General features: G+C 44.8%; 1 protein-coding gene across 1 annotated transcript; it reads left to right on the plus strand.

Annotated features, from left to right (window-relative positions):
- Positions 1 to 23,541, plus strand: LIX1L (limb and CNS expressed 1 like; the record flags this gene model as incomplete). Its single annotated transcript, XM_081113032.1, has 6 exons — positions 1 to 292; positions 10,356 to 10,519; positions 14,566 to 14,706; positions 19,260 to 19,355; positions 20,985 to 21,062; positions 21,402 to 23,541. The coding sequence occupies 6 exons, from the start codon at positions 1 to 3 to the stop codon at positions 21,642 to 21,644; spliced, it is 1,014 nt and encodes a 337-aa protein (XP_080969158.1). The 3' UTR covers positions 21,645 to 23,541.
- Positions 23,542 to 24,464: the final 923 nt, after the last annotated feature.

Here is a 24,464-nt window from a genome sequence, read left to right on the forward strand (position 1 = left end):
ATGGAGACGATGCGAGCGCAGCGTCTGCAGCCGGGAGTGGGCACCAACGGGAGGGGCACCCTGCGAGCGCTGCGCCCCGGAGTGACCGGGGCGGCGGCTGCCCCCGCCACACCCGCAGTGGGCTCCCCGCCGGCCCCCCCGCCCCCCGCACCGCCCCCGCCGCCCCTGCTCCTGTCCGGGGCCCCCGGGCTGCCCCTGCCCCCCGGCGCCGCGGGCAGCCCGGCGGTGCTGCGGGAGGCGGTGGAGGCCGTGGTGAGGAGCTTTGCCAAGCACACGCAGGGCTATGGCCGAGGTGAGTCTGCGGGTCTGGCCTCCTGCGGGACACCCTCCGCACGGAGCCTCGCTCCCACAGCCCTCTGGATCGCTTCCTGGCGCGGAGCCTCACATGCATTTCCTTTTGGGGAGTTTCCTTCTGCGCTGCACGCTCACACACACACACTCACACACACACACACACACACACACACACACTCATACACACCCCTCCCCTTCATTGAGTTACTACTATATTCTCAGGGACCACCACCCCCCCCCCCCTTGTACAGATAAAACCCTCTTTTCTTCCCAGCCTTTTCTCCTTGCGAAATGGAATTCCTTCTGTAGCGTAATGCCTTCCCATCTGTCTGCCTTCAAGGACGGGTCCCCATTGTGTGGGGTCTCATCCTTTATCTCAGACCCAAGACGTTTCTCACCCATGGGCTCCCTGTAAACTTACTCCGTCTCCCTGGCTTCTGAATTCTTTTCTCATTGTCACTCTAAAATGTCCAGTGCAACTTGGCATTTGCTGGGGAATTCCGTGGTGCCTTCACAAGTTGCCTGTAGTAACTGTGCTCTTAAATCTGGGGCCATCCCATCGGGCTCACACCAGCTTTCTGGGACTTAGAACCTCGCTTTGGTGTCTTTTTTAGTCTGAAGCCTCTCAACTCCGGCCTATCTGTCTGGCTCTGTTTTCCTGGCTTTTGCCCAAGAGCCCGGGATAAATCCTAGGCCTTGGTTCTTTCGATGTTAAATTCTGTGGACATGAGCCAGGCAGAAATCCGAGTTCCACTGGAAATCTTCATCTTAAAGATGCCTGATTTCTTCTAGGGCTGCTGAGAAGGGGAAGGGGAAGGTTTTCTTTGTTGTTTTGGTCAGCCAGTGCAGAACTTCCTGAGTTGCAGCTCCAGATGGATAGTGTAACAAGGAATACATCGTGAGGGTGTGGGATACAGAATTTAGGTCTGGGATTTCTGAGACATCACTTCTCCCTGGCTGGTCAGCCCCTGTCGGACATGAAATGACTAAATCTGTAACTTTCTAGTTTATTAATAACGCAGAGAAAGGTAGCAGGGCTTTCTCTACAGACAGTGATGAGGTTGTTTCTCTCCTGAAGAAAGTGTAATGGAAAGGGCCCCTACAAGGTTTGGAGTCAGGCAGATCTGGATTAAATCCCAGATTAAATCTCTTGCCGCTGTGTCTTCGGGGAAGTGACTTCACTTCACTGAGCTTCCGTTTCCTCCAGGGCTAATTATGTGGATTAAATGAGATACTGCTCCTAACACATAATGGTACTTAAAAATGATGTGTATTATCTCAAAACGTATTGGTTCATATTTCCTTGGGAAGGACACATCTCATTTCCTCCCACTCTTAAAGCCTGACAGTGTAGCCCGGCCAGCTTGGCTCAGTGGTTGAGCACCAACCTGTGAACCAGGAGGTCATGGTTCAGTTCCGGTCAGCACATGTGCAGGTAGCAGTTTCTCTCATCACTGATGTTTCTCTCTCTCTCCCTCTCCCTTCCTCTTTGAAATCAATACAACTATATTTTTTAAGAAAATGAAATCCTGACAAGGGTATACCTAAAGATTCCTAGGAAAACATTTTTAAATCCACTTTGTTATATGTGCCTAATGATATTTACCATCAGTTTCCCTTTGTTCTTCAACATTTTGAATTTCTACCATGGGGCAGGCACTCTGCTAGGTGCTGGGAATACAAATGCGTGTAATTCTGAAATTCATCAGGAGGGAATGGAGCTGTTCTTCTAGCTTAACGCCTACAGGAAGCAGGCCCACGCGATGGAGCTGCCACCAGCTCTTGTCCTGCTGCTTCAGGTCTCTAAGATGAGACCAAGGGAGGGTCTGCCCCTGAGCACGGGAGCAGCCAGGCTCCCTCCCTCTCAATCTCGATCCTTCCTCTTGGAAACTTCCAGGCGTTTACTAACATTGTAGAGGGGTGCGTCCTTTTGCTTGTCTGTGCTACCTGGGGAGCCTCTGATTTGGCTAAACTGAGTGTCCTGTGAAAACTTTTCAATTTCTTAGGAAGGGGGAGGGACCAAGGGGATGGGGCTGACAGAGAGCAGTCAGGCAGGCTGCAGATGCTGCGGCAATCCTTGCTTCCAGCCTCCCGCCTCCCACCGCACTCCTCATTATTTCTGAGTTTCTCATTTCCAGTCTGGGTGTCCAGCCAGTACTTGGGGAGAGTTTGGCAGATAGTTCAGCTTCAGGCGAGCAGAATCTCAGCCGGTTTGGCTCCGAAGTCCTTCACCACATGGAATCACTTACTCAGCTTCGATTAATAGGCAAAGCTGCCCTTGGCATGTACCCCCATACCCTTGTGACTGGTGGCATGGCATTTGGGGGCTGGCTCTAGTCCCCTGAATAGAATGTACCTTGGTCTTTGCCCAGACCGCTTCCTGACCGAATCAACCGAATCATCTTCAATTCACGTCCTTCACCTTCTGGCAGCTCCCAATTCACCTTTTCCAGTCATGGTCTTCGGCTTTATCCTCACTCGGGTAGGACCTCAGCACTTATACAAGACGAACCAAACTCTTCTTTATTGCACTGTTTGTCTATATCCCCCCCCCCCAAATCCCTGCCCAAGATGCCCACATAGCTCCACATGCTGTAGGATCTTTTCTTTTTTAATATATATTTTTTATTAATTTCAGAGAGGAAGGGAGAGGGAGACAGAGAGAAACATCAATGATGAGAGAGAATCATTGAGCGGCTGCCTCCTGCACGCCCCTTACTGAGGATCGAGCCCACAACCCATGGCATGTGCCCTGGAGCAGAATCGAACCCGAGACCCTCCAGTCGATAGGCCGACGCTCTATCCACTGAACCAAACCAGCAAGGGCTGCTGTAGGATCTCAATTTGTAGTGCATAGGACTTAGAATCAGAGAACCTGGCCCTCTTAAATAGTGGCTGTGTGATCTTGGATACATTATTTAATCTCTCTAGGCCTCATCTGTTCCAGCCATTCATCTAACAAATATTTATTGATCACTAACTAGAAGCAGTGGTGAACAAGACAGATACTCAGTCCCTATCTTCATGGAGCTCAAAGTCCACTTTACAGAGCATGTGTGAGGATTAATGGTGAAAGAAAGCAGATAGTACAATAAAGAATTGGCTTTGGAGGCAAACAAACCTTGGTTCTAAATTCTGGTTTGGCCCCTGTGGCCTGATTTTCAGCTTGTTCACTTTTTATAAAATGGATATTACAATTCTTGTCTTGATTAAATGAGGTAATGGCCCTGGCCGGGCAGCTCAGTAGGTTACAGCATCGTCCTGATATGCTAAGGTTTCACGTTTGATTCCTGGTGAATGTAAGGTGTGCAACACCTCGTACTCAATGAGTGGCTGCTGTTGTTATGCATTTGGAAGTGCTTTGAAGACTGTGCATATGGCAGGTACGTTAGCATTACCATTTCCTCTGCCCCCCTTTTCCCACATGGAATACGTATAGTTTCCTTTAATGTTTGACAGCGGGCAATCTCTAAACTGGCATGATTGACTGAATGACTGTCCTTGCTAGGCAACTTCTGCATTGCTCTCTTCAAACCGATTTTTTTTTAAATTATTGTTCTCCCTTTATATCCCAGTATGGTTACATGATTGAAATTCGGCCCAGCTTTCTACTAGGTTGAACAAGTGAATCTTGTGTGGTATTTAGTTGTTTCTTTCCCTCAGAGTCCAGACAGCTTCTTAGCCTATAAATGACCATGGAGTTAAATTGATTGGTTGAATATTTCCAATTTTTGGAATGTTGGATTAGACCCTGTATCAGTTTTCTTGCTCTAACAAATTATCCCAGAGTCGGTAGTTTAAAACAACAGAAATGTACTCCCTCACAGTTCTGGAGACCAGAAGTCCAAAATCAGTACCAGTGGGCCAACATCAAGGCGTCAGCAGGTCTGTGCTCCCCCCAGAGAGGCGCCAGTGGACCCTCTGTCTCTCTGTCTCTGCTAGCTGCTGGTGGCTGCCAGCATCCCCTGGCTTGTGACTGCATCACTCCCATCTCGGCCTCTAGGACCTCACTGCCTTTTCCTCTCCTGTGCTTCATCAAATACCCTTCCCTAAGGACGTTTGTGGTCGTATTGCGAGCCCACCCAGATCATCTCCCCATCTTGAGGTCATTGACTTCATCACACCTACGAAGTCTTTGTCACACCAGGTAGCCTGCAGAGGCTGCCAGGATTAGGACGTGAACCTCGTGGCCGGGGCATCATTCAGCCGACCACAGCCCCCTCCCAGCGTCACTGTCACTTTGCAGTCCCTTCCTTCCAAAGAGTCTGTGCACTGTGGCCCATTCAGGGTAACCCTGCAGACGGAAATAGGAAATGGCAGGTCAAATACTGCTCACCGGCTTCCCTGTAACCATAGCAACGTGAGTTCAGTCAGGCCAGCCTAGTCCCGCCCTCCTTGATCAGGGAGCACCTTCTCACTCACCTTTCCATGTCATTATCTATTTATCCATGCCCCCCCCCCCCCGGAATTATATTTATTTTATGATATAAGTTTTTTACGGTCGTTTCCTGTGTTGTTTAAATGTTTTTACTCTGGTGGATGTGCAATCTCAACCTCTCATTCCACTTAGACATTCACATAATATTTTATCTCCTAAAGCAAACCCAAAATTTCTCTTTTTTGTTGCTATTTCACATCATGGTACAAGTAGTGAAATATTCCTGTATCTTGGTCTTTCTCCTCCCTTTCAGCCCAGCATCCATCCGTGGCTTCCAAAAAGCAAGTGTAGCTGTCAGCTGGGCAGGTCTCAGCCATTGCTCCCCCTTCCCCCCATCTCACCGTTCTTTAATTGTTCTTATGTAAACCATTATTATATCCATGATTACTCACTGAAAACCTTATAAGACTATGAGCAACATCCTCCCCCCCCCCCACACACACACATAAATACTGATATGCACACACACATAATTTTCCCATAGTTTTAGGGGGATTTTGAACCCCCATAAAGCTTAACCATGAACTGGGCCGTAGCCGCTGGGTTACGAGTCCCAAATTGAAAAACACTGGCATCAGGATGTCTACATTCATGCCCCCAGCGCTGCCACGTGAGCTGGAGCCAGACACTTACCCGGCCTTAGCCTGAGTTGGACTAGATCACCTCTAAAGTCCCCTTCAGCTCTAAAAATAAGTGAGTCTATGAGCATTTTCAAATGCAGATCACAGTTCATTGCTTTTTTTCCCCCTAAGCACTTGCCCAATTTCCCATTTCATATTCCCATTTCTGAAACAAGGCTCCCTATTTCCTTTGGTTTCGAGTTATCATTGAAAAAAACAGCCCTGTGCTCTGTGCCAGGAGGGGTTTAACTGGCTAGAAGATGGACACATGCTTTCTGACAGGACCTGCCCCATCCTCGCGCTCTCTTCTTCCTTTATCCGCATTCTCCCCGCGGTTTGCACGTAAGGAGAGCTGTCATGCAGCGCATTGTGTTAAATTGTCTCAAAGAGGGAACTGGGCCTGAAAAGATCTCAGTGGAGAGAACAAAGACGGCTGAGCTTTCTGGGCAGCAGTGACCTTTGAAGAGGCCCTGCCAAAACGCAGGGTGGGAATGAGTTTCCTTTCCATGCTGCCTTTCAATGGAAGAATGCGCATTCTGAAAGGCCGGTTAAATATCGGGAATTAGAAAAGAGCTGATGCTGCTTTTCAGACTCCGGCTGGTGCACGAAGTGCTTGCTTCCGTTGTAGAGCAGGTGAGGTAACAGTTGCCATTGGCCACTAGATTTTTAATGCCTTGCTGGCAGGGAATGTATGTTGTTTATATTTGCATCCCTAATGCCTAAAATAGAGCGATGCACCTGTCACATGCTCAAGTGTTTGCTTAATGTGTGTGTGGCGGCCATGAAAATGTACTTGGCACACCCTGGCCAGTAGCTCAGTTTGTTATAGCATCATCCTGCTCCACCAAGGTTGTGGGTTCAATCCCTGGTCAGGGCACATACAAGAATCAACCAATGAATGCATGAACAAATCAATCTCTCTCTCTCTCTCTCTCTCTCTCTCTCTCTCTCTCTCTCTTTCTCTCTCTCTCTTTCTCTCTCTCACTCTTGTCAATAAAAATTTTTAAAAGAAAATTCGCTGCCCATGTCCCCTGCAGCAGGAAGCATAATTGACTGACAGCCTTGCCCTGCTGTGCCCTGTAGGTCCATCACCACATTTGCACTGAGTCTACATGTCCTGGAGGCAGTTCCCAGCCAGGGACTGAGCGCAGCAGGGGTACTACCTCAGGCGCGGCCTAGTGAGATGTGGGACTCCTTTGGCATGAAGACTTCCCACTGGCCTGGCCAAACCTTTCTTAGAACTGTGCTGCAATCGCTCATCTCCAAACCTTGCCCCTCTCCTTCCACAGGTGCCAGACCTTCAGCATGGTCTAAATGTTCTCCCTTCTCTCACTTCCTCCCCAATACATGTCCTGCATGTCCATCCATCTTGCTGTCTTCTTGGCAGACCTAAACTAACACAGTCCCATATAACAAAAGCCTAATATGCTAAATGTCTGACTGTTCGACATTCGACCAGTGGCTATGATGTGCACTAACCACCAGGGGGCAGACGCTTCAACCGGCAGGTTAGCTTGCTGCTGGGGCCTGGCCGATCAGGACTGGGAAAGACGGGCTGGACACGCACTGGAGCCCGCCTGCAGTCCCTCCGTGGCCCTGATCTTGCACTGGTGGGGTCCCTCGGCCTGGCCTGTGCCCTCTCGCAATCTGGAACCCCTCAGAGGATGTCAGAGAGCCGGTTTCAGCCTGATCCCCGCAGGGCAGGCCAAGGGACCCCACCAGTGCATGAATCCGTACACCAGGCCTCTAGTATAAAAGAACTAGAGCCTTAACCGGTTTGGCTCAGTGGATAGAGCATTGGCCTATCAACTGAAGAGTCCTGGGTTTGATTCCAGTCAAGGACGTGTACCTTGGTTGCGGGCACATACCCAGTAGGGAGTGTGCAGGAGGCAGCTGATCAATGTTTCTAACTCTCTATCCAGCTCCCTTCCTCTCTGTAAAAAAATCAATAAAATATATTTTTTAAAAAATAACTAGAGGCCTGATGTATGAAAATTGTGCAAGAGTGGGCCTTCCTTCCCCTGACTGCCGGCACCAGCCTCCCTCTGGCACCCGAGACCCGGGCTTCCCTTGCATCCCTGGCTTCATTGGGAATGTCGTCCGGAAGGACGTCCGGTCTAATTAGCATATTACGCTTTTATTATATAGGATTATTATATAGGATGAATGACAGATGATGTACCATAGAATTGTATCCCTGAAACTTTTATAATTTTATTAAACAATGTTACCCCAATATGTTCAATTTTTTAAAAAGGATGAATGAGTCCTTGTAACTGAGAGTGAAAAGTGGTCATGTTGCAAGTTATTGGAGAATATTTATGATGGTTTATTATTATGAGGCTTTAGTTAAAGCCATTTACAATGTTTGAACCCTAGAGTCAAAGTGATCCCTTCCGAAGGCAAACTGATCTCATCCCTCCTTCCATGTAAAACCCTCAGTGGCTTCCCAGGGCTCTTAGGATCCTCCGTCACGGCCTCAAGATCCAACCTGGTCTGGTCCCTGCATCCTTTTGCAGCCTCATCTTGCATTCTACTTCCCCTCGCGCTCTCTTTTCTAGACACACTAGTCCCTTTATTCACCACATTCCCGACTGCTACAGACCCTTTGCACATGCCATTCCTTCTGTTCAGAGCACAGTCTTTTTGCCTAGTGGATTCATATGCATATCTGAGCTTAAATATCTCCTCCTCAGGTGACTGCTTAACTAGGTCAGATGTTCCCATAACATTGCTCACCATCTACCCCTCCTTTATAGCACATATCACACTGGCTATTTTAATATCTCTCTTCATCTTAGACTGTAAGCTCTAAAGGAAAAGGAGCACTTAAGGTACTCAGTACATATTTGTGGAATCATTGGACCCAAGTATCGGGGGCTGAGGGCCACTGTTCTGGAATACAGTGTTGGGGCTGGAGTTTGATTTTACCCTAATTATAGCTAATAAGTTAGCGGGTTACTGTTTCATGGATGCTGGTAGAAGTCAAGAAGTTCTGGTTCAGAAACAAAGGGCTTTATTACTCAGAGCACAGCAGGTAGCATGAGCATCATGTTTGTTTGCACCAGTTCCCTTTGCCTCCCAAGTCCGACATTGAAGGCTTGTTCTTTGTCCCAAAGAAAGATATTATCTCATCTGTTAAGGTTTCTTGCTGCAAACACAATCCTGAGACATGGCCTAAGTACAGAGCAGACACAGCCTTGAAATCTTGCCATACCCAGCAAGATTGAAAGGTGATTGCAGCAGACGGGTGGAGGAATATCTCCCAATATACAATTTCCCCCAAAATTATTTATGTCTAGAGAAAGCCTCAGATAGAAATTCATTTCTCTCTCTCTCTCTCTCTCTCTCTCTCTCTCTCTCTCTCTCATATATATATACATATATATATAATATACTAGAGGCCTGGTGCATGGATTCGTGCACCAGTGGGGTCCCTCGGCCTGGCCTGCAGGGATCAGTGGACCTCCGCGCCACCGCAGCCTGGCCTTATCCGCCAGCTCAAGTCGGGCTCCAGCCTGCTGTCCCCTTCTATCCCGCACAGCACGAAGTAGTGTGCAAAGTGGCAGGCCAATAGGGAGAAGCCCGAACCCGGGCTGGGCACTGCATCGGCCCCACTGCACCTGCTACCTCCGCCAGGTGTGCAGGGGGAGTGTCCACGAGAGGCCTCTGCAGCTGTGCTCCCCAGCCATCAGCTTGGCATCTGGTGCCCTTCTGTCAGCTGAGCAGCGCTCCCACTGTGGGAACGCACTGACCACCAGGGGGGCAGCTCCTGTGTTGAGCATCTGCCCCCTGGTGGTCAGTGCACATTATAGCTACCAGCCAGTCGTCCAGTCATCTGGTCGTCCAGTTGCTTAGGCTTTTATATATATAAATTACATATATATATATATATATATATTATATAAATTATATATACACTAGAGGACCAGTGCACGGATTCATGCACCAGTGGGGTCCCTTGGCCTGGCCTGTGCCCTTCGCAATCTGGGACCCTTTGGGGGAAGTCAGAGAGCTGGTTTCAGCCCAATCCTCCTGGTGGTCAGTGTGCATCATAGCTACTGGCCGGTCGGCTGGTCGGCCGTTCGCTTAGGCTTTTATATATATATATATATAGATATAGATAGATAGATAATATACACATAGTATTCCAGGAGGTAAAAGGAATCTGGCCATGGGTTTGCTTGCCAGAAGCATACGCTTGAGAATGGCTAATATGACCATATTTCCTTGAATGACAGTATTATATAATGGTTAAGAACATTGACTGCAACCAAGACTTCCTGGGTTTGAATTCTTGCTCTGCTGCTTTCTAGCTATTACATCCTTGGGCAAGTTATTTAACTTCTCTATGCCTCATTTCCCTCATCAGTGAAATCCTCCAGGTTGAGCATCAGCTATGAACCAGGAGGTCACCATTCAATCCCGGTCAGGGCACATGCTCAGGTTGCAGGCTCGATCTCCAGTGGGGGATGTGCAGGGGGCAACCGATCAATGATTCTCTCTCATCATTGATGTTTCTGTCTCTCTCTCCCTCTCCCTTCCTCTCTGAAATCAATTTAAAAAATATGTACATATTTTTTTAAAGTATCTGCCTCATAAGGTTGTGAAATGGGTGACATACGGTAAGTATTCAGTAAATGTTAACACATTATTGTGGTGACTATTATTATTCTAGGGCAGCTGGCCAATTGTGGAATAATCTACTTGCACTTCATCAGGCAGTGATAATGGTCTGCTGACCTTGGAAATGCTGCCTTTAATGTTTAAGTTACTTTCCTCTGAACTACTCAAAATGTGAACTAGAAAGGTGGGGGTCCTTAGACTGTGAATAAACTCACTCACAGTCTGAGTTTATGAATTTTTAAATGCTTTTAAATGGTGATAGGTAGAGACTTAGGAGGGTAGACTGTTAACGTAGGTATAGGTTACAGACCCTCTATTCAAGCAGAGCACCACTTGGAATTGTTCTCTTGGCTGCACTATCTACTTCTCTTTTGTAGTGAACGTGGTGGAGGCGCTTCAGGAATTCTGGCAGATGAAGCAGTCCCGTGGGGCTGACCTGAAGAATGGGGCTCTTGTGGTTTATGAGATGGTTCCCTCCAACACCCCTCCCTATGTCTGCTATGTCACCCTGCCTGGGGGAAGTTGCTTTGGGAGTTTCCAGGTAAGAGTTGCAAAGCAGCAGTAGCAAAGGTAATTGCTTTGACTTTGGATGGTGGGCACACAATGCACAATATACAGATCACGTATCATAGGAATGTGCACTTGAAACCTATGTGACCCTATTAATCCTAATCAATGTATTAGTCTACTCTCCTTAGCTCCCCACCTATCACCATTTAAAAGCATTTAAACATTTACTAACCCTAATAAATTTAATGAAAGAAAGAAGATAATTGCTCAGGTGCTAGTAATGGCTTTCTCTATCACTTTGGCCATTAAATCTCTGTTTGAAATCACATATTTGAAGACCTGAACCAATGCTGGGCAAATCATTCTAGTAAGCGTCTCAGGCTCATTTGACCACAAAAGAACCTCATAGCATGCTTTTCTTTTAAGCCTGCAAAAATGCAAACCCACTTTGAATTTGAGCAGTGATTAATAATGCCCTGATTCAGTATATCAGACTACCAGCACCTAACCCATGTTCAAATCTGGCTTTTCAAGTTCCGGCCATCTCTTTTTGAGAACATAGAATAATACTCCTTGCCCCAAGTTTGTTTCCATAGGCATTTACTAAGGAAAGCAATGTTTGGGTGGAAATATTACTCAGCCAGGAGTTAGGATATTCACATTCTCATTCCCTTGACTGCCAGCAGGCAAGTCAGGTGACTTCTCTGGGCTTCAGTTTTCCCATCTATCATATGAAGGAAAGAGGTTCGATTATTTTTAAAGTCTTTCTGGTACCGTTACTAGCATTCTACAATTATATGAAAGACCTGTAATATATGATGATGAAGAGTGGTTGCTATTACAGGGTGATGAGAAATTGGAATAGCGTAAATGTCATCATCAAAGATGGATTCTTTTTTAAATATATTTTTATTGATTTCAGAGAAAAAGGAAGAGGGAGAGAGAGATAGAAAAATCAATGATGAGAGAGAATCATTGATCGGTTGCCTCCTGCAAGCCTGCCCTTGACCGGAATCGAACCCGGGACCTTTCAGTTTGCAGGCCGATGCTGTATCCACTGAGCCAAACCAGCTAAGGCAAATGGATTCTTTACATTACAGATAGGAAGGAAGCCCTCTGAAATGTTAACTTAGAGACTGAATAGGAATTTAGAAAAGAGAATAGACACGTTTGTTCTGTTTTCCATATGGTTTGTGTAGCCCTTAGACAAAGTTATAAGCCCTGCTGTGTGCTTCCAAACACCTTGAACTTCTCCTAACATATCATAATTGTTTATCTCTCCTGGGGGGATGACACTCTGTGGAGGCAGAGATAGCATCTGTCTTCTTCCTTGTTCAGTTTTTTTAATTAACTAATTAATTGGATTTTATTGAATGGTTTCTGTGGTTTTGTTTTGTGGTTTTTTAGAGAGAGTGAGGAAGGGAGGGAGGGAAGGAGAGAAAGACATAAAGACAGAGATAGTGATGTGAGAGGGAAACATCAATCGGCTGCCCCATGCACGCACCCTGACTGGGCATCGAACCTGCACCCTGGGTATGTGCCCCTACCGGGAACTGAACCTGCCACCTTTTGTGTTTTTGTTGTTGTTAATCCTTACCCGAGGATATTTTTTCATTGATTTTTAGAGAGAGTGGAAAGGAGGGGGAGAGACAGAGAGAGAGAAACATGGATGTGAGAGAGACACATTGTTTGGTTGCCTCCCGCGCAGGCCAGATCAAGTCTGCAACCGAGGTACATGCTCTTGACCGGAATTGAACCCAGGACCCTTCTGTCCACGGGCTGACACTCTATCCACTGAGCCAAACCAGCTAGGGCCAACCCACCACCTTTTGGTGTATGGGATGGTGCTCCAACCAACTGAGCCATACTGGCCAAGCCCCTTGTTCAGTTTTAAATCCCTACCATGAAACTCAGCACTTAAGTAGGCACTTAAGCCCTAGCCGGTTTGGTTCAGTGTATAGAGCGTTGGCCTGCGGACTGAAGGGTCCCAGGTTCAATTCTGGCCAAGGGCACATGCCCAGGTTGTGGGCTCGATCCCCAGTAGGGGGCGTGCAGGAGGCAGCCAATCAATGATTCTCTCTCATCATTGATGTTTCTCTCTCTCCCTCTCCCTTCCTCTCTCAAATCAATAAGGAAATATATTTTTAATAATAATAATAATAATAATAATAGGCACTTAATAAATCTGTTGCATGAATGAGTGCCATTACAGCTCAGTTCCTGCCCCAAATAGAAATGGCCCCCAGGGAGCTTCATTTAAAATCAGATGGCTAAATTTCCCCCGTAGAGCCTCAGCCATTAAAGAAAAATAAGTAAGTGCCCAGAATGACTAATGTTTATGCTTTCTCTTCTACAGAGTAAGACCTTTCCTTCCCTTCTCAGACCTCATTATATTGCTGAATAAGGACTTGATTATTTTATGGTGGTGCCCAAAGCTGAACCATGGTAGTAATTTGATTTCTCTTATTTCCTGAAAGAGTAGGATTATCTATTGTGGCCCCTTTTGGATGATCTGTTTTATACTCACTTTGGCAGCTGAAATTTCTTCCATTGGTTCTTTTCATTGATGACCTCTCAGAAACAGCATTAGACAGTAGAGTGGACAGCAGGCTAGTAAATAGAAAAGTAGAAACAGAGAAATTGACGAAGCAAGATTTAGGGTTAATGTACCAAGCTCCATATACCGTCTGAGAGAGACCTGCCAGCTAAAGGGAATTGGGAATTATTGATAATTAAGGATGGTTAAGTAGCAAACATATCCTGGGCTACTTTTAAAAATTGTAACATCACTTACCTCCTTTCCTCTGATCCTAATCATAGATGACAAAGGGGCCCAGCTGGGTGTGGCTCAGCAGTTGAGCGTCGACCCAAGAACTGAGGTCATGGGTTTGATTCCTGGTCAGGGCACATGCCCGATCAATGATTCTCTCTCATCATTGATGTTTCTATCTCTCTCCCTCTCCCTTCCTCTCTCAAATCAATACAAATATATATTTTTAAAAGTGACGGCACGGAGGCCTTTGAAGCAGCCAGTGAAGATGAATTATAAAGGAATACTCTGGTGCCTAGGGGTCTGAAGTTGAATGGTGAAATCAGACTGTCCCACGATACCTATGTTGAATACAATGTAAAAATATGAATTTTTAATTTTTCTTGCTTTCATTGGGTCAGCCTTCCTTTCCCTAGACACCCCTCTTCTCCTTATGTCCATGGGGGGTAAAGAAGACTATAGATTCTTCCTTCAGACCTTGGGCTCTGCTCAGGGATAGCTCCTGGATTCATTACATTATTGGGGGAACTGCTCAAGCTAAAAGGGGAGGCCAAGAGTCCCAGATGAGACTAGCGTCCCCACTGCATGAGCAGCCTAGACTCCGTTTGTTCTAATCTTGGGTTATCCAGAGGGATGAAAGAAGTCTTGCCTGTCCACAGAACAAGAGAACAAGACACAGATTTTTAAAAAATATATTTTATTGATTTTTTACAGAGAGGAAGGGAGAGGGATAGAGAGTTAGAAGCATCAATGAGAGAGAAACATTGATCAGCTGCCTCCTGCACAACCCCTACTGGAGATGTGCCTGCAACCAAGGTACATGCCCTTGACCAGAATCGAACCTGGGACCTTTCAGTCCGCAGGCCAATGCTCTATCCACTGAGCCAAACCAGTCAGGGCAAGACACAGATTTCTAACAGGCTGGCCAGAATCTGGCTTTTGAGTAATTAATTGTGTTGACAGTTTAAACAGGGCTATTTTTCATACCCAGTGATTATATGCTGACTTCAGCAAGCAGCCTTCCTCATTCTGCTTTCAATTTGGTATGAGCTATATAGCCATCTCCAGTTCTTTAATAACTTCAGGATGTCGAATCAAAATTATGTTTCCAAATGCCCCCACCATTTACAATAAAAACGCTGGATGGAGTGTTGAACAAATGATTTATCCAGAGTGTCCAAGTGTCTTCTACCCCCAGTGTTTCCCTCCCATCGCGCCTTCTCTCTCTCTCTCTCTCTCTCTCTCTCTCTCTCTCTCTCTCTCTCTCGGACGCACACATGCATATATGCGCTCTCTCCCCTGCCTAGTTTTGCCCCACCAAAGCCGAGGCCCGGCGGAGCGCTGCGAAGATTGCACTAATGAACTCCGTGTTTAACGAGCACCCTTCCCGAAGAATCACTGATGAGTTCATTGAGAAGAGTGTCTCTGAGGCCCTGGCATCTTTCAATGTAAGTTTCTTGGAGTTGGAAGGAAGGAGATGGGAGAAGGGAGGACTGGCTGGTTGGGAAGTCTCACCTATTACTTGGAAGCAGGGCATGGATGCTGGTTTTATTTCCTGTCTGCATCTCTGTTCTGTTCTTTCTCTGGCAGTCTTTGATATGACACGCTCCATATGTCTCATTCTCTAACTCTGTATGTGAGTTTGTCTTTGTTGCATTTCGTTTCTTTAATATTTGAAACATTTGTGTCTCTCTGATATCTAGAAACCTTTACTTCAAGATGCATGCAGTTTTAGAGATTTTACAAAACAAAAGTTGAGCTAGAATTTTGTTTTTCCCAGTTTTGGTTTTAGACCTTAGCTCCTTCTTCCTTCACTGTTCTTTCTTTTTATATGACTTGTTTTTATTGTCACTTGTCTCCTGCCTCCGTTATTTTATTATATTAATAAAGAACACTTTATAATACAGGGTCTTGGCTTTTTTCCCTTCTAGGAATGGGAAGGATAAGTTATTTATTTTCTTTAAAAAGAACATTTGTTCTTTCAAATGACAATGACGTTGATGATGATGACTAACCATAGCTAGTCCTAATTATTTACTTTGTGCCAGCAATTGTTCTAGGAATTTATATGTATTACATCTCATTTGATCTTAAGAACAATCCTGTGATGTGTAAGTATTGTTATTGCCCCTGTTTTACAGATGAAGAAACTAAAAACACAGGAGTGAAGTTTTGCCTAAAGTGATAGTGCTAGTAAGTGGTAGAGCCAGGGCTGGAACCCAAGCCAACTTATTGACTTTTCTAGTTTAAGGTGCATCTTAGAAGTTAGCACTACCTTCTCCCTCCTTCCCATAAGTTCACTGACAGGCTGATAAAGTCAGGTCAATTTTCTGTTTTTATCCTCTTTGCATTTAAGGTGTAATTACATATCCTAAAATGCTTCAGTTATCTGTTTTGTGAAGTAGTGTTGAGCACTTCATTTATTAAATTTTTAAAAATATTTTTTCATTCATTTCAGAGAGGAAGAGAGAGATAGAAACATCAATGATGAGAGGAAATCATTGCTCGGCTGCCTCCTGCATGCCCCCTACTGGGGATCAATCCCACAACCCAGGCATGTGACCTTCACCAGAATCAAACCCAGGACCCTTCCGTCCACAGGCCAAGGCTCTATACACTGAGCCAAACCAGCTAGGGCTGTGTTGAGCACTTTAAATCATAGATTCGCTTCTCTTTGTTACCTAGGCTCCATCTATTCTTCTCCCATTACTCTTTACCCCAGTCAGCAATATCTGTGGGGAAGAAAAACATTTTTATATTAATCAAAGCCAATTAAAATTAAGAAAGTATGTTTTTCACTCATTACCAATGTACTATAAAACAAAACATTAATTTGGATTATAGAAAGGGGGTTTGTGACCAGGGGCTCTGATTCTTGTTTTGAAATTATGATTCTACTAGCTACGTGACTTTGAGCAAATTACTTAATCTAAGTCTCAGTTTCGTCACCTGTAAAATAGGATAACAATTATGCCTATCACATGAGATTATTGGATAAAAGAGAATATATTCAAGCACTTAGCACATGTTATCTCTTTAGATGCCTTTGGCTGCCAGTAATAGAAAATATCACTTCAAATTGACTTAAAGGAATAAGTAACAGAAGGAAATTTATTGTCTAACATGACAGACAGTAAGTTCAGAGATAGAGCAGATTTCAGGGCTGGTTGATTCTGTGGATCAAGAATGACATCATCTTGCCGAAACCGGTTTGGCTCAGTGGATAGAGCGTCGGCCTGCGGACTGAAGGGTCCCAGGTTCGATTCCGGTCAAGGGCATGTACCTGGGTTGCGGGCACATCCCCAGTGGGAGATGTGCAGGAGGCAGCTGATCGATGTTTCTAACTTTCTATCTCTCTCCCTTCCTCTCTGTGAAAAATCAGTAAAATATATTTTAAAAAAAAAATGACATCATCTGGCCCAAATTCTTTCCATCTCCATTCAGCCATCCTCTAAATCAGTGGTTCTCAATCTTCCTAATGTCACGACCCTTTAATACAGTTCCTCATGTTGTGGTGACCCCCAATTTCATTGTTACAAATTGAACATAATTAAAGCATAGTGATTAATCACAAAAACAATATGCAATTATATATGTCGGATGATCTTAAGCGACCCCTGTGAAAGGGTTGTTCGACGCCCAAAGGGATCGTGACCCACAGGTTGAGAACCGCTGTTCTAGATGTTGGCATTTTCCTTGGGCAGTCTCCCCTCAGGGTTCAGGATGGCCACGAAATTCCAGACCTTCAGACACAACTACATTCAGAGAGAGAGAAAGAGACCTTTCCTACCCCTTACCAAGTATGCTGTGATTTAATGTTTTTATTGAATAAGTGGAGTTCATTTATAGCCATGTGAAGTGTATAAGTGTCACATGAGTTACAACTTCCCAATTGGGAAGTACAGATATCATTATTGTCTAGGTGCCATATCATGGAGAATGCTGAAGGTACTGAGTATCATATGGAACAATTATAGGCAAAAATGAAAATGGTTGCTTGCTTCAGAGCCCTAAATCCTAACAGTGAAGATTACCTGTTTCCTTCCTCCTCCTAGCTTTTCACTTCTAAATCCAAATTTTGTGATCTTTGCTTCACCACAAAGATTAGCTACATGTGGCATGATTGTTTCTCATGAGCCACAAAGCAATATGGGATGATCTTGAGTAGTTCTGACTTACTGATTGTAACACAATGAAAATAATAGTAGTTTGCTAGCCCTTATGGTGTTCTTACTAAGTGCATTATTTTAGGTGTGATATAAGTACAGTAAAACTCCACAATAAAGTGCCCCACAATAAACTGAATTTGGGTATAACTTGATTGGCTCCCGATTCTACCCTGTTCCCTTCCTCAAAGAGAGCAGAATAAAAGCTCTTATGTTGAGAGGTGGGGTGTATGGTATGGAACTGGCTAGAAAGAGCAAGCGACTTCTCAGGAAGCAGGAGGAGAAAGTTGGGTCCCGTGTTCCCAGTACCCTCCTTATTTTCCTAGATCAGATTCACAAAAAGATCACCAACAAACCAATACTCTTATTAGTCACCACCAATACCCTTATTTTGGAAGTTCCAGCCATTCCCATGACCTGGAATTATCCTCAATAATATATTTTATTGATTTTTTTTTTTTTGAAAGAGAGGAAGGAGGAAAGAGGAGGGGAGAGAGAAAAATCAATTTATTGTTCTACTTATTTATGCATTCATTGGTTGATTTTACATGTGCTTTGACTAGGGATTGAACCTGCAACCTTGGTGTATCGGGATGACACTCTAACCAACTGAGCTGCCCAGCCAGGGCTCACTAAATAATATTAAATTATCACCAAATAGCACCAAACCAGAGCAAATACCAGTGTGGATTTAGATTGTGTAACTGAACACCAGGTCCAGTACAATTATGCACCCACATTGTATATGATTGGAGTTTTAAACCAGATTCATTATTTTTTTAATTAAAAATGTTTTAACTTAATTAATTCTCAAAACTATCCTATAAGGTAGAGCTATGATTATTCCCATTTTACAGATGAGGAAACTGAGAAACAGAAGGTTAAATGACTTCACCAAGGCCACAAGACTATGAGGAGCTTCAGTCCATGCTCTTAACTTCTATATTGTATTGTTTTTTTGCACACACTATGCTTACAGGTAGGACAATGTATCTTAGTTTTAGCCCTGCAGCCTCATGTCACCAGTAGAAGACACATGAGGTAAATGTTCAGGAGGCCAAACTGCTACCCTACCCAGAATTTGCCATGCTTATGGCTCCTACTGTCTCCCTTTAAAATGCATGTACCCAGTCTGGCCAGCATGGCACAGTGGTTAAGCATGGACCTATGAACCAGGAGGTCACAGTTCAATTCCCAGTAAGGGCACATCCCCCACTTGTGGGCTCTGCCACCCTTAGGGGGTGTGCAAGAAGCAGCTGATCAATGATTCTCTCTCATCATTGATATTTCTATCTCTCTCCCTTCCTCTCTGAAATCAATTTTTAAAAAGTATATTTAAAAATAAAATGCATTTTTATTTTCCCAATTGCTCTCTAGTCTAGTCCAATCCCACATGCTGAACTCACTGTTATTTTGGCTAAATCAGGGCTCTTCTCTGTGTCTGTGTTCTCCCTTGCAAAATAAGGAAGATCAGATTGACCTTTCCTGTCACCTGAGTTAAAATGTGTGATAACTTTGGAGTCCTCTAGGGTGATGACCAGCAGAATAGCCGCTAGCCCCATGTAGTTAATGAACACTTAAAATGTGGCTCCCATGACTTGAGATGTGCTGTAAGTATGAGACACCAGATTTTGAAAACTTAATGCAAGAAAAAGAAAAATATTTCATTAATAATTTTTATACTAATTACAGTTGCGATAATATTTTGCATATATTAGGTTAAATAAAATATGCTATTAAAATTGATATATTTTATACTAATTATGTTTCTATCGGACAGTACTGTGTGAGGGGATAATTCTAATTGAAAATCTTCATCTATTCCTCTGTTACAGGGCAACAGGGAGGAAGCTGACAACCCAAATACTGGGATTGGTGCCTTCCGATTCATGTTGGAATCCAACAAGGGCAAGTCAATGTTGGAATTCCAGGTACTCTTCAATCTACTTCCCTGTCTCTAATTGCATGTGTGCGTGTGTGCGTGTGTGTGTGTGTGTGTGTGTGTGTGCGCACGCGCCTCCTACTAATCCCTAACACATTGATACTCAACTGGGAAGGGAGAGGCATGGAAACATGGAACAGACTGACAAATCTCAAAGGGAAGGGAGGGGGGTGGAGGAAAGAGATTAACTAAAGAACTTACTTGCATATATGCATTACCTATGGACACAAACAATAGGGGGGTGAAGGCCTCGGGCAGGGCTGGAACTGGGTGGAGGAGGGCAATGGAGGGAAAAATGGGGACGTCTGTAATACTCAATCACATATAATAAAGAGATAATTATGCTAATTAGACCAAACAGCAGAACAACTGTCCAGATGGCCTTCCAGATGACCTTCTGGATGAAGCTGGGGCTGCAGGGGGCCAACCCCTTGTACGATTTTCGTGCATTGGGCCTCTAGTAATAATAAATTTTAAAAAGGAACACATAGCAGATGATAAACATTTTCTTGCCTTCATGCAGTATTTCGGAAGATCCTATCATAAACTGACAATTAAAATTAAAATTAAGGTGCTTTGTTGAAGAACTCTGTATATAGTACTTTTCCTTTAATACTCAAAGCATTTACTGATCAGAAGTCAATATATAATTAGATCATTCAAACCAACAGTTTCAATATGAGTTCTAACCTACAAATAAATGATAAAGTGCTCTAAAAATATTTTTTGAAACACTGCTTTTATTTTTTATTTAGAGAAAATGAAAGAGAAGGGGAGAGACAGAGAGATGTGACAGAGATACATTGATTGGTTGCCTCCCACACTTGACCCAACCATGACCTAGAATCAAACCGGCAACCGAGGTACGTGCCCTTGACCGAAATCCAACCTGGGACCTTTCAGTTCAAGGGCTGACACTCTATCCGCTGAGCCAAACCAGCTAGGGCTTTATTGATCTTTAGAGAGAGAGAAAGGGAGAGAGAGAAAAAAATCTATGTGAGAGAGAAACATTGATTGTTTGCCTCTCATAGACACCCTGACCAGGGATCAAACCTGCAACTTGGGTAATGTGCCCTGATCTGGACTTGAACTAGCAACCTTTTGGTGCATATGACATTGCCCAACCAACTGAGCCACAGTGGCCAGGACTAAAATATTTTTCAAAGTATAAATCCTTTCTTCCCCCGAAGGCATATGAGAGTTGTTCTAAGACAGTGGTTCTCAACCTTCCTAATGCTGCGACCCTTTAATACAGCTCCTCATGTTGTGGTGACCCCCAAACATAAAATTATTTTTGTTGCTACTTCATAACTGTAGTTTTGCTACTGTTATGAATCATAATGTAAATATCTGATATGCAGGATGTATTTTCATTGTGACAAATTGAACATAAAGCATAGCAATTAATCACAAAAACAATATGTAATTATATATGTGTTTTCTGATGGTCTGAGGCAACCCCTGTGAAAGGGTCGTTTGACCCCCAAAGGGGTCGTGACCCACAGGTTGAGAACCGCTGGTCTAAGAGCTGCTTCCACAAATACTTGTCGTGAAGGGTTACCCATGTGATTCTGATGCCACCTCCCAGTATTAAATCACTTCGTGTTTTCTTCCCCAGGAGCTAATGACAGTTTTTCAGCTGCTGCACTGGAACGGCAGCCTTAAGGCCATGAGGGAACGACAGTGCTCTCGGCAGGTAAGGATCCTATGTGGGAGGGGAGCCTGGCAGAGGGACTGTTTTGAGATGGTTGTTGTGTTAGAAATGATCAGGCCTCTGGACACCAGGCTGTGAGTACGGAAAGCCTCACCTAAAGTGCCCTCTTCACTCCTATTACCTTTCCTGTTTAAATCTTAGCTGTGATTCTTTTGCTTCCCTTGCTTTCCCCACAAGGACATGTCTCTGAACAATCTTCTTAGAGGGCTGAAGTGCTGACCTCACTTAGGACTCCAAGGCTGAGCTCCTAGTCCCAGCTGGGTCAGTGTGGTATGAGCCTTTACCTGGCCAGCGACCTTCACACTTCCTTCCCCTCTCTAGGAAGTGCTGGCTCACTATTCACACCGGGCCCTGGATGATGACATTCGTCACCAAATGGCACTGGACTGGGTGAGCCGGGAGCAGAGTGTGCCAGGGGCGCTGTCTAGAGAGCTGGCCTCCACGGAGCGGGAGCTGGACGAAGCCCGGCTGGCGGGCAAGGAGCTGCGCTTCCACAAGGAGAAGAAAGACATCCTGATGCTGGCTGCTGGGCAGCTGGGCAACATGCACTCTTCCAACTGCTAGGCCCCCGCCCGCGTGGCTCTCATCCCCTCCAGGCCCTTTTAATGTGTCCTTTCCGAGATTTCCTATGGTTTCTGTACATACTTGCCCAATTTTATACTTTAAAAATATACATATGCACATATATACATACCTAGGTATGTATAAATTCTGCACCTGGATCCCTTTTTGCCAAGAGACCTCTTTTCTTCTAGTTTTTTGATGGACTTTCATTTGAAACATCTCCACTCCACTTTACAAGAAGAGCAGGCTGCCTTTGCAGCTTTGCTGGCTTTGACACTCCCAGAAATTCTGTGTCGTCATTTCAGTAGCACAAGATTAACTGTTCATGTCTCCTTCTTCTACAATAACAGGAGCTTGAGTAGGACTCTGTCCCCCCGCCCCATGCCTGCTTTCTCTTAGACTCAAAGAGGTTATGAATATGAAGCCTTCAGCTTTGGTTTATCTTGAGCTGGGCCTACTCGGTACCAAGTTGTTCCTCCAGTAATGACATCCACTAAACTGCACCACGCCTCTTCACCACTACCTTACTCCCCCTGACTCCAGTTGGTACGAGGTAGGAACTGGAGATCTGGCTTCTCATTTTTAAAGTCATTCCTGAGAAAGTGCCGAGGAACGAGAGAGGAATTATAAACACAATTCACAAGGGTTTGTCACCTATGGCTTCTGGGCCATTGAAACCATACCATAGTCCGGATTGCTGGATGTAGTCTACATTACAGAAGGAATCAGGGTTGGAGTTGCTTATCTTTCAATATTCCCTTTCACTCCTGCTCCCCGGCCCCCCTAGCTTAGTTAAGCCCCATATTTAACCTTCCTGCCTGCAGAGATTGGTAGAAGGCAAAACATGTTTCCCTCCTCACTCTCCTGCCATCATTTTGCTCTTTGGAAAGATTATCTGTCCTATTTGATGAGGGCCAAGTTCCTCTCACTGCCGCAAAGTTGCTGCTGTCTACTACCTTAGATGTTCATACCTTAGATTCAGAATTGTTTTGTTTTCTTTCCTCTTTCTCCACATTGATTATTAGAGCATGAATTGATCAGGTAAATTAGATGACACTTTAGCATTATGGCACTTCCTAAATGGAATGTTGGGAGACTGCAGGAAGGGAAAGAGAATCAATGATCAGCTATTTGCGTTTTTAATACTGTTCTCTTCCCCACCACTCTCCTGGGTGGAATAGGAGAGGAATGATCTGGAGTATAGGTAAAACACTCACCTTTGGGAGAATTTTTTGTAGATCTAAGATATATTCCCCCCTTTTCTGTAGTCTCCTTTATGCAATATTATAGCTCAGTGCACTTTCTAAACTGAGCTTGGGAAGTTTAATGTTTCTACAATTTGACTTTCCATTCAATGATTATACACTTTGCTTTCAGAAATAGGTTAGGAAACAGGCCACAAATATTCTCTTTTGGATCAGATAGGGACAAGATGAAAGAGAGCTTTCTCTCTTTTGAAACCATTTATGGGATCAAAGGTATGGTATCGAGCAACACATGTACCAATGCTTGAAAGGGACTTCCTTGAATTCTCCAAGCCCCTTCTCTGTATTCCACGAAATACATGTAGGGTTGGTGCAGACGCTCCTGCGTTCAGCAACAGGTGTGTCTATTCAGTTTTACTGATATTTATAATCCAAAAATCATAAACCTTCATTTCTACGCTCCTTTCTCTGGGAAGTGTCAAGGGGTGTGAGTTCTGGGAAGAACTTATCTCTGCACCTCCTGGATTTACTATTTTTCTCTAATACCAACCAGTAAGATCCCGAAGAACTTGAGAAAAATTGTTCCCTGATCTGTACACTTTTGGTGTTAAAGATTTTACTTACCTTTTTAGTACTTTCTATGTATTTTATATGTATAATTTTATACAATTAAAATAGTTTTTTGTCTAGTGTGCCAGATTGACTCTTTAAGACTTTTGTATCAGAGGAGTTATAAAATGACCCTTTCTTTTACATATATGAAAACATAATTTTTATTAGTATTTTTGGGGTGGTAGAGATAAGATTGTACTGCTGGGGGGAAGCATCCTGCCTCCCCTTCTCCAGACATTTGAGAAACCTGGATTTTGTTCTTAGTTCTTTCTCCTTAAGCTCTACCCAGTTCCACTTGCAATCTCAGCCCAGCCTGTGCCCTCTCGCAATCTGGGACCCCTCGGGGGATGACCATCTGCTGGCTTAGGCCTGCTCCCCAGGGGATTGGGCCTAAGATGGCAATCAGACATCCCTCTGGCAGCCCGGCAGCCCTCAGGGGATGTCCACTTGCCAGCGGGGAGCAGACCTAAGCTGCAGTCAGACATCCTTAGCACTGCTGAGGAGGCAGGAGAGGCTCCCAGCACCACCGCTGTACTGGCAGCCATCTGCCTGGCTTGTGGCTGAGCAGAGCTCCCCCATGTGGGAGCGCACTGACCACCAGAGGGCAGCTCCTGCATTGAGCATCTGCCCCCTGGTGGTCAGTGTGTGTCATAGGGACCAGTCATTCCCAGTCTTTCTGCTGTTAGGGTCAGTTTGCATATTACCCTTTTACTATATAGGATAGAGGCCTGGTGCACGGGTGGGGGCCAGCTGGTTTGCCCTGAAGGGTGTCCCAGATCAGGGTGGGGGTCCCGCTGGGGTGCCTGGCCAGCCTGGGTGAGGGGCTGAGGGCCGTTTTCAGGCTGGCTGGCAACTGAAGCTCCCAGCCTCTCCTTTTTTTCTTTTTTTTTATTCTGGGATTTATTTACCTTCTATAATTGAAACATTGTTGGCGTCACTGGCGCTCCCAGCTCTGAGGCCATGGCTGCCGGCTGAAAGCAGGTATCTGGGGTTTGCTTAGCTT

Source organism: Myotis nattereri, assembly GCF_964212035.1.
Source record: "Myotis nattereri genome assembly, chromosome: 18".
NCBI lineage: Eukaryota > Metazoa > Chordata > Mammalia > Chiroptera > Vespertilionidae > Myotis > Myotis nattereri.